This window comes from Somniosus microcephalus, chromosome 1, assembly GCF_052327205.1.
Source record: "Somniosus microcephalus isolate GS21.2 chromosome 1, FLI_Smic_1.0, whole genome shotgun sequence".
Taxonomy (NCBI): domain Eukaryota; kingdom Metazoa; phylum Chordata; class Chondrichthyes; order Squaliformes; family Somniosidae; genus Somniosus; species Somniosus microcephalus.
The window spans coordinates 342,466,768-342,477,709 of record NC_140987.1 but is presented as its reverse complement, the minus strand read 5'-3'; the positions used below and the strand labels follow the sequence as shown (position 1 = coordinate 342,477,709).

General features: G+C 49.2%; 1 protein-coding gene across 10 annotated transcripts in view; it reads right to left on the bottom strand.

Annotated features, from left to right (window-relative positions):
- Positions 1 to 988: 988 nt before the first annotated feature.
- The window catches only part of hdx (highly divergent homeobox), a 150,692-nt gene continuing 140,738 nt past the window's right edge, over positions 989 to 10,942 (bottom strand). For all 10 annotated transcript variants that reach the window (XM_085995131.1, XM_085995107.1, XM_085995072.1 and 7 more), the window contains 2 exons: positions 8,347 to 8,469; positions 989 to 1,344 (listed from right to left, as the gene is read on the bottom strand). In XM_085995131.1, the coding sequence (XP_085851257.1) occupies positions 1,273 to 1,344; positions 8,347 to 8,469 (195 nt within the window). In that variant the 3' untranslated portion in view covers positions 989 to 1,272. The remainder of the gene's footprint in view (positions 1,345 to 8,346; positions 8,470 to 10,942) is intronic.

Genomic DNA, 10,942 nt, shown 5'->3' with positions numbered 1-10,942 from the left:
GCTGGGGAGTCAAAACTAGGGGTCACAATCTCAGAATAAGAGGTTGGCCATTTAGGACTGAGATGAGAAGAAATTTCTTCACTCAGAGGGTGGTGAATCTTTGGAATTCTCTATCCCAGAGGGCTGTGGAGGCTGTCGTTGAGTATATTAAAAACAGAGATCGATAGATTTTTGGATATTAAGGGAATTGAGGGATATGGGGATAGTGCGGGAAGATGGAGTTGAGGTAGGAGACCAGCCAGGATCTTATTGAATGGCAGAACAGGCTTGAATGGCTGAATGGCCTACTCCTGCTCCTGTTGATGTTCTTATCTGAGTAAAATCAATGTTATTTTAGCCAAGATGCTGACTTGTTGGTTAAAATAAATGGGTTAACGCCTCCACTGGAATATCATGTAGTGATTTCAGAAGAACGAGTTAAGTGCTCATATACTCTCATTCCAGTGTCATTTCAGAGCCAGGCTTTTTACAAAGTAACTGCTCGAGAAAAAAATATTGGTTCCCTCTGCTGACGTTGCTTCACTCTGACTCCAGAATTGCTCCACTGCACTAGTTTCCTTCACGAGTACGTGCTCTGTGCACATATTGTTTTCTTTCAGAAGCAGGGAGCAGAGTGCTGCCGGGTATGCATCTACCTTTCCTTCCCCTCCTCCTCCACCAACCACAACTCTGCCTGCTCCAGAAACGAGCTAATGCTGAAACACAGGCTCATTCAAAACTGAGTGCAGGAAAAGTGAAAGAATTTGCATTTAAAGAGTGCCTTTCACGACCTCATGATGTCCCAAAGCGCTTTACAGCCAATTAAGTACTTTTAAAGTGTAGTCACTGTTGTAATGGTACCCAGGCGTTGAAATGTGGGTTGGAGGGTGGGGGAAGGAGGCGGAGATTGGACCTGACTGCATGCTAATTTGAAGCTGAAATGCAAAGTGGATGCCAAATGAAAATGCAAAATGTCTACATAAAAACAAAGGTAGTCGACATGCGTAGCTGTGTTCATTAAGAATTTGGGGTGAGGTATTTATTGCTCCGCAATATATAATGTACACACTGACAAACTCTGGCCTCTAACATCTCTCAAAACAAAACACCGGCTTACAAAATCCATTTTATTCTGCAGTTGTTTCATTTCATTATCAAGCTGTAGCATAAGCAGTCTTATTTTTAAACATGTAAAAGATTTAACGTTGATACAAATAATTTTAAACAAGTCTCTACCACGTCCAAAAGGCTGTTTCACACTTGGTAAGATCCTCTGATACAGAGGAAATCAAATTAGCTTTGTTCCCGGTTGCCAGGTGAATCCAAGTTGCGTTCAGTGTCAGGAGGCAAGTTTGTAAGCAGCATCTGTAGGGAGAAAAAGTTGACATTTTTACAAATAGCAATATCAGCAGCTATTAAAAACTGAAAATGGAATTGATTCAAGTGTTTGGTTAGGAAACAACTGTTAACCATCACAAAACAAGAGCTTGTGGAATTTATTCTTTTAAGCGCTGAATTTCTACACACTCTCAAATCCTCCTCGTTTCATACAACAAAGTGCTTGCAAAAAGACATATAAACTATTTGCCTTTTTATGATCAGGGTAATATGAAAATCTTCAAATACCCAAAAGAAGCCACAAGGATTAGAGTTTGTACATGGTTGGCCCGTAACTACTTACTTTGCTCATTTATGAATTCCCTCTTACTCCACAATTGTGTCTGAACTGTTCTCAATGCCAATTATTTGCAGCCAACTCATTGTTAGTAAATGGACTTCCTTTTTTAAGAACTCTTCATTGCTGGGCTGTGATCTGAGACTGGACTGTATGGATGCAACAATCAAAGCACACTCTGTCTTCTTGGACTGAAGGGAGTGAGGTGTGGTGCTCGCAAAATACGATCACCCTAAAAATTCCATTTCCCCAAGAGATATTCCTATTTGCCACTTCTGGATGCTAATCCCTGGGCAATGGCATCATGAAAGGGGGCTCAGTTCTTGCATGCTGATGTGTTCGGATTGGCAGGGGGCCATAAAGGATGCCAGGCCCACTCACACTAACATCAGCTGGTTAAAGACAGATTTGGAAACCCAAAAAGCGAGTTGTTTTCAATAGCAACTAATGCGAAATTTTTCTCCCAGTGAGTGCTTTATAGTCTCTCTCCCTAGTGACGTTACCTATCAACTTCTTGTTCACTGATTATTCTTGTCCCTTGCCATTTCAATCAGAATTCAGGACCACAAAATGTAATGATTATGCTTGGCAGTTGTGCGTCTGAATCTGACTGTAGAAAATCAAATTTTTACATTATTATGCCTGATCACTTTGTTATAAGCTGAGTTCCCACTGAGCTGCAGCACAGAACATCATCAGAGAGAAAGAACTCAAGTATCTTGAAAGCTATTGGATAAATCCCAGGATATGGACTGCTCTGAGGCTAGTTCACAATTGTAAATGTAAAATGAAGCTTACTAAAATCTGCAGATAGTTGAAGACTCCATTTTAATCACTTTAGATTCTGGCAGACCTGGACCATGTCTCAGGCAATGCATAGGCATGCACTTTGGCCAAACGTCCCAGGATCCGAAGTGCATGTCTATTCATTGCCCAGGTCAGCAAGGATCCAATGTGTCAAGGTGCTGAATTTTTGGTTCAGGTGATGTCAGACACGAGGGATCATTGGAGAGCTTGTTGAGCAATGAAAAGGCTGTGCTGATTGTAAGTCACTAATGTCACATATAAAATAAAATATAAAGAGCATCAATAGGCCACAGATAATTACACAGGCTGTTGATGAAGCAAAATCAACTCAAAAGCTCTAAGCTTGTCTGTCACATTTATTTGACCTAGAATCAAGGGGGTAAAAATTGGGTGGCGCCCCAACCCAATTTTAGCGCACCCGCAGCCGATTTTCCCAGGTAGCACCCCGAGAGGGAGGAGGGGCGCTACTGGAAGCGTCCCGTGTCCCTCTTGGGGTGCTGCGAGCCAATATCACTGTGCTACATGTCGCGGTACTGCAGGCCTTCCTCCCCTTATTAAAGGGGAGGGGCCTGACGCAGTGCGTCCCGGCACCCAGCTGGGCCACCAGGGATCGGGAGTGCAGGCAAACGAGGAGTGCCGGGCTCACGGTGTGATGAAATAACTCTTGTGTTCTGGCATTTGTATTGTTGTTGTACTTGTTAATGTCTGGAATGTTCCACCGGTGTAACCACTAATGCTCCTCCCTAGCCCCGCCCCTCTTCTGGAATGTTCTACCAAGGGCTGGGTCGGTGATGACTGTGTCAACTTGATGCCATGTTCTTACTTAATAAAAGCCTTTAGTTTTAAGCTTTAACCTCATGGATTCAGGCAGTTATTTGGCACATCACACGGAAAGCAGCCAGCACCCTGCCCGGGGGGAGGGGGGGTGCTTCATGGGGGCCGAGGACAGCAAACAGGGGCTGGCGCTGGCAGGTGGCCAGCAACAAAAATGGCCGCCTGCCACCTCCCCTTTAACTAGCGCCGCCCCGGCCGCAAGTAGGCCCCCCTGACCCTGGCGGACACAGCATTCGGCGGTAAGTCGGATCGTCACCCAATATTAGAGCCACTGATTTTTGCGGGAGGCGTGAGCGGTGCCGCGCCCAGACGCTAGTTGGTTTGCGCCCTGTTCGTACCTGCTTAGGCCACAAACGGGAGGTGCAAATCAACCGAATTTAGTCCCCCTGAAATGATAAAAAGAATTCTGGAAATTGCACTCAACTGCAGAATTTCTCCATTTATACGACTCACAGAATACTGCTCCAAAAACATCCCGCCAAAATACCCTCATTATAACAAAATATTTTATGATTCATTATTTGCTTTTCGTATCAGATCTTGCTTCTAATAAATGAAAGGGAAGCTCAACATTAAACCTATATACCAGTCGCCTTCAATTCAACAGTTACATAGGGGGAAAAATTCAGTTGGTTTGCGCCTCCCGTTAGTGCCTTAAGAGGGCGTGAATGAGGCGCAAAGCAACTAGCGCCCAGGCGAGGCGATATCTGCGCCTCTCGCGGAATTGACCGGACATTTTGCGGTGGCGCTAAACAATATCGCCCGATCTGCTGCGCACGAAGATCTTGACGTCATTCAAGCGTGCAACGCCCCGGAACGGAAATTGAGTGGCGCCCCCCTCCTTTCCGCCTGGCACTACCAACGACAGGTAGACTGGAACGGTACCCAGTTGCTGTGGGGCGCAATTTAAAGGGGGCCTCTTCCTGTGGTAGACATTTTTGCACCACTCGTTCGGAGAGAGAGAGATTTTGAGAGACAGAGAAAGAGAGACTTCTGCATTGAGTCAATGCTGTCTGAAATAGTTTTGGCTTCTGACCATAACTTTGCAGGTACTTTGGTTTTTGACCTTCATTACTTTGATTGCCAAGATACTATGGGGGCTGCAATGAATGGGGGCGTCGTCCTGCGCCATCAGATTCGGAGGGCACAGAGACGCAAAGAGAGAGTGGCAATCATGGCCAGACGGAGGGCGGCCAACAGGCCGCTGTACAGGAGACCTTACCCTCCCAGGGAATTTCGCCAACAATTCTCCTACATTAATATGTCTGAGGAACAGTGTTTGCGAAGGCTGCGCTTCAGCAAGGAGGTGGTCACTGAGCTCCGCCACCTGCTGCAGCCAGATCTGCAGCCTCAGCTGAGGAGCAGGACGTCTCTGTCGGTGGCAGTGAAGATAACAGTGGCTCTCAACTTTTAAGCCACTGGCTCATTTCAATCAGCTACTGGGGACATCGCCAATATCTCCCAGTTTGCAGTACATTGCTGCATGCTGCATCCGTCAGGTCACAAATGCCCTCTATAAAAGGAGACGAGAGTACATCTCTTTCCCCATGACCCCGGACAAGCAGCAAGAACGCGCAATGGACTTTGCTAGGATAGCGGGCTTCCCCATGGTGCAGGGCGCCATTGACTGCACGCATGTGGCTCTGCGTGCTCCGCATGAGAAGGCCGAGGATTTCCGCAACCGAAAGGGCTTCCATTCCTTAAACGTTCAGATGGTCTGTGACCACAGACAGCTGATACTCGCTGTCAATGCCCACTATCTTGGCAGCAGCCACGATGCATTCATCCTGCGCCATATTACTGTGGCAGAACTTTTCCAGGCACTGCATCACCCAGGTGGTTGGCTTCTTGGGGACAAGGGATATCCACTGTGCACCTGGCTGATGACACCACTCCGTACGCCCAACACCCCTGCTGAGCTGCGGTACAACGAGAGCCATCAAGCTACCAGGAATCGGCGTGCTCAAGCAACGGTTCCGCTATCTGGACCATTCTGGAGGAGCCCTGCAGTACTCGCCTGAGCGAGTCTCCCACTTTGTTGTTGTGTGCTGCATGCTGCATAACCTGACAATCCTCGGGGCCCAGCCAATGCCACCAGGCCTTGGAGCACCACCAGAGGAGGAGGAGGAAGATGAGGAGGAAGATGAGGAGGTTGATGATCAGCAGCACCAAGGCGGGAGGGAGGCACACAATGTTGAAACTGGAAGGGCTGTCCGTCAACGGCTGATAGCAAGTCACTTCTAGGCCCCTGCTGAGGAAATGGCTTCTGCCATTGAGAACAACATGAATGAAACCAACCCGCAACCCCTAAGCCGGCCAAGGCAACAATGATTGCAAAGACCAAACGTGCACATTTTGAATACAAAAACTTTTTTATTTTACAAACTCTGTGTGTCATTTCCACATGACAAACTAATAGAAAGAAACACAAAAATAAGTCATTAACATAACTGGCTCTCACAACCTGGAGATAATGTCCAAAACACTAAACAAAATTTGACCACGAACCTCGGCCTTAAATAAAAAAATGTACAACATTTTGTCACACCTCCTACTTTTTGCCTTTCAAGGGTGATCTCCTTCCCTTGCGCACTTCCCCCCTTCCCACCCTGCAGCTCCTCCGTAATGGGACCCCAGTGGTTGCAGCAAGGCTGGTGGAAGGCTGCTGATTGTCACAACCTCAGACTGCAGATGCCCTTGAAGGATGGCCTCGACCAGCTCTGGGCCTGGAGGGCCCAGCTGCAGACTGCACCAACTCTGCATGGGCGGCAGCATTCTGGCCTACAGGCGGTGGCAAGTGCAGTGGAGAAGTGACAGTGGTGGCAGCAGGAATGTTGTCATCTTGAGAGAGGACAGCAACTCCCTGCTCGACCGACACACTGGCACTCCCACGGGGCAGCACTTCAGCATCCGGAGCAATCTGCTGGAGCACAGATTGCTGGCCTGCTGCGGCGTGGAGAGAGCCCCGGGGAAATGTGCCCAAACCAGCGAGGATGGCAGCAGTCAGTGCTCGCGTGGCCTCAATCTGAGTCTGCTTGAGAACAGTCAGAGATGGACTCATGGCAGCCAGTGACTGAATTGCAGCACAAAGCATTTGCGTGGCATCCGCCTGTGCGACTGCAAAGTGCTCCACACTCCTTGCCAGTGATTCAATGCATTCGGGCACCCTTTCCACTGCACCCATGAGCTCAGTGTGCTTGTGCACCGCCTGGGTGCTCATTTCAGCGAGGAGCCGCTTCTCCTCTGCGTCCAGTATAGTAGGAATCGCTGGCATACTCTCCCTCCGGGGAGAAAGCCCCCAAGCTTCCCTACCCCCATCGTGTTGCTGCAGCCCGCTGGGTCCCGGAGCTTCACCCTCATCAGACCATTCCCCCCTGTTCCCCTCCAGGGAAGGCGTTTTCCAAATGTGGGCACGGGCTTCCTCGGGAGAGGGTGGTGCTGATGCTCCGGCTTCCTCTTCCTCCTCGCCTGCAGCTTCACTCCCACTGGCAGCTTGAGGGCCCATCTCCTCAACTGGTGAATCACCATCTGAAAGCAGGGAGATACAAGAGTGGCTTTAGCGTGAGGACAGGGTGGCAGCAAGGGAGGAATGAGTGCAGCGATTTAGTAAGTTGGATGGAAAGTGTCAAAGGCTGGTGTTGTGAGGAACAAGTGGAAGGAGAAAGGACAAAAAGGTGATGACCTTACCACTGCTGTCCAGAACGGGGTCGGCGTCTCCAGTGGTGACGGGACCGATCACCCGGCTTGCCACAATCCTCTGGACGCGCACCTCAAGATTGCCATGGGGTTGCAGCTGAGGCCGGCCTCCACCCGTCCGTTGGTGCCGTCTCCTATTATGAAATAGCTTGGCCTGCAAGAAAAAAGATGGCGTCTGAGTAAATATACAGCCATGGTCTTGCCTGATGTGCATCCCATAGTTGAATAGCCCTTACTGTATGCAGCCATGGTCTTGCCTGATGTGCATCCCATAGTTGAATAGCCCTTACTGTGCGCGAAGTGTGGAATGTGCGTGTGTGTGTTTGATGAAAGGGCCATAGGTCTTGGATGAGTGTTGGGCATTGGGGCTTTTAAGACCCTCTGGCCATAGAGTGAGGTTGAGATGGAGGGATGGAGAGGTTTTGAAAAGAAGCCACTCACCTGGACGACCCGAGTGAGGTCGTTGAACTTTTTTCAACAATGGATATGGGTCCTGGGCACCATGCTCCTTGAGGAGATGCTCTGAGCCACCTCCCTCCACACTCTTCTGTACTCACATGGCAAAGGCCTCCTGCCACTCTCAGGGTACAGTACAGATCTTCTGCGCTCCACTGCGCCAACCAGAGCCTCCAAGGCCCTCTCCACAGTCCTTGCCTGCAAGATTTAGCCACAGGTCTGTCCAGGCCGAGATTTAAGGCTCCAATGAGCAGGGTGTGGCTGGAGAGCAAGATCGACCCTCCCGTTTAAGAACTGACCGGCGCCAGAGCGTCTGTGTTCAATCGGTAACTGACAGCACCTGCGCTGCGCCCGCGCTTTGAGGTAGCGCCTCGCTCCTCGGCCTTAGCGCCTTACGAGAGGTGTGTTGCGCCTGATGTAGCGCTCCAATCACCTCCAGGGGCGATAAAAGCCAAGTTTGCCGTCGGAGGCGATAATTAGCGCTAAATTTTGTGCCCGGCCGATAACGGCGCCCCAAACAGGGCGATACTGAGTTTCTCCCCCATAGTACCTTGCAGTACAAGTTCAAGATTTTGTATCACTCAAAAATGATCACAAACTTGCATTGATTGATTGATGTTGATTAAATAATTCACCAGTTGCAAGATTCACAACTGCCTTCCATCACCAAGTCAAAGAGCAGCTGAGCCATTTCTCCACTGGTCTTGTTCCGTACCGATTACTCCAGTTACTGGCACGGCTCAACTGAATTTGAGCATTTTTGAAGAAGCCAAATTTATGTCTTCATCATTTTAACCTTTTTACGTCACCCTTTTCGAAACTACCGCCACAGCAGCATTCAGTACAGCCTATAATAGTTAAAGATCCTGGTGAAGACTCTGCTGCAGCACTCAACCCACCTGTTGCTGTTCTGTGTCATTTGTTTTGACTGCAAGAACTAAATTTGTAGTAAAATTCTGAAGATGGAGGTATTTCTGTTTCTGTTTCTCCAGTTCCTTCTCAAGGTACCTAACTTCGTCATTCTAAAAAGAAGAATAATCAGCATTAAAAAAAATTCTAGACTTGGGGTTGTGGGTCACATACAATACAGAAAGACTTGCATCAATGTTAGGGCCTTAACACGTGTCTCAAAAATGTCTCAAAGTGTTTCACAAAATGAATTAGTTTGACGTTCGGTGACTTCAAGCAAACGTGGCAGCCATTTTGCACAAAGCAAGATCTCACAAACAGCAACCAGCTAAATGACCAGTTAATCTGTTTTTGGTGATGCTTGAGATTGTATTCATCTGGACATTGGGGGGAACCCTTTGCTCTTCTTTGAATAATGAGGATGACACCTCCATCAATGCAGAATTCCTTGCACTCAATTGTCAGCTTTGATTATGCATTCAAGTTCTGGAGTGGCGCTTGAACCCACAACCTTCTGACTCAGAAGGAAGAGTGCTACCAACTGAGCCAAGCTAACTGTATCGAATACTGCTGTACATTTCATTTCTAGAAAGAGAATATCCATACCCAAGTAAAGTATCATATTTCAGACCACTGTGCAATTTTTATGCAATATTTTGTTCACCATGGTGAGGGATGTGAATGGCAATGAATTAAATATTTCTACTTTTGGCTTCCAGTCTTAGCATCAAGATCTTCCACGTCAGGTAAGCGTGATTAGAAAGCTCAACAGCAACTTTCATTTATATTTTGCCTTAAGAGAAGCCATGGTGGGACAGTTAGAAGAGATGGTTGAAAGCTTGGTCAAAAAAGGGCTTGAAGAAAACTTTTATAAACAGGGAGGTAAGTAAGAGGCGAGGGGTTAGAGGGGAATAGGCTGCTGACTCAAGCAATTCAATGATGTTGCACACTGTGAGTGGGAAGTCCTGATCAATCATTTGAAGCAGTAGAATGAGGTGGGAACAAGCAGTGGCCCGGGGGGTGAAGAATATAGGAGTCACACAGAGCTGTTCCAAATATGCAGTCCAGGTAGGTGAAGCTGGTAGGCTGGATCCAGACATTGGACCATTGTTTGGTCACTCCTGTTTTACAAACAAGTTCCAAGAACAGTGAAACTACTTTTCTCAACACCCACTTGTTCCCAATTTAAGCTGAGATGTAGGATTTTAGCTGCAATTATAAATACTTAATTGGAGCAAGGCCAATTTCAGTGGGTTGAGAATGGATCTGGTCCGGGTAAATTGGAGTCAAAGATTGGCAGGCAAAACTGTAATCGAACAATGGGCTGCCTTTAAAGAGGAGATGGTTCGGGTACTGTCGAGGTACATTCCTACGAGGGTGAAAGGTAGGGCAACCAAAGCCAGAGCTCCCTAGATAACGAAAGAGATAGAGAGTAAGATGAAGCAGAAAAAGGGGCGTATGACAGATGTCAGGTTGAGAATACAAGTGAGAATCAGGCTGAATATAGAAAGTTCAGAGGGAAGTGAAAAAGGAAATAAGAGTGGCAAAAATAGAGTGTGGGAATAGATTGGCAGCTAACATAAAAGGGAATCCAAGTCTTCTATATGCCTACCAGCTGAAGTGCCCGGCGGTGCCGAGGGTCTTTGAGGGCATGTTGTTGTTGGAAGAGAAAGAGAGAGAGCGACTGGGCGGGGGGGGGGGGGGAAAGAGAGCGAGCGACTGGGGGGGGGAAAAGAGAGCGAGCGACTGGGGGGGGGAAAAAGAGAGCGAGCGACTGGGGGGGGAAAAAGAGAGCGAGCAACTGGGGGGGAAGAGAGCGAGCGACTGGGGGGGAAGAGAGCGAGCGACTGGGGGGAAGGAGAGAGCGACTGGGGGGGGAAGAGAGAGAGCGACTGGGGGGGAAGAGAGAGAGCGACTGGGGGGAAGAGAGAGAGCGACTGGGGGGAAGAGAGAGAGCGACTGGGGGGAAGAGAGAGAGCGACTGGGGGGAAGAGAGAGAGCGACTGGGGAAGAGAGAGAGCGACGGGGGGAAGAGAGAGCGACTGGGGGAAGAGAGAGAGCGACTGGGGGGAAGAGAGAGAGCGACTGGGGGAAGAGAGAGAGCGACTGGGGGGAAGAGAGAGAGCGACTGGGGGAAGAGAGAGAGCGACTGGGGGAAGAGAGAGAGCGACTGGGGGGAAGAGAGAGAGCGACTGGGGGGAAGAGAGAGAGCGACTGGGGGAAGAGAGAGAGCGACTGGGGGGAAGAGAGAGAGCGACTGGGGGGAAGAGAGAGAGCGACTGGGGGGAAGAGAGAGAGCGACTGGGGGGGAAGAGAGAGAGCGACTGGGGGGAAGAGAGAGAGCGACTGGGGGAAGAGAGAGAGCGACTGGGGGAAGAGAGAGAGCGACTGGGGGGAAGAGAGAGAGCGACTGGGGGGAAGAGAGAGAGCGACTGGGGGGAAGAGAGAGAGCGACTGGGGGGAAGAGAGAGAGCGACTGGGGGGGAAGAGAGAGAGCGACTGGGGGGGAAGAGAGAGAGCGACTGGGGGGGAAGAGAGAGAGCGACTGGGGGGGAAGAGAGAGAGCGAGCGACTGGGGGGGAAGAG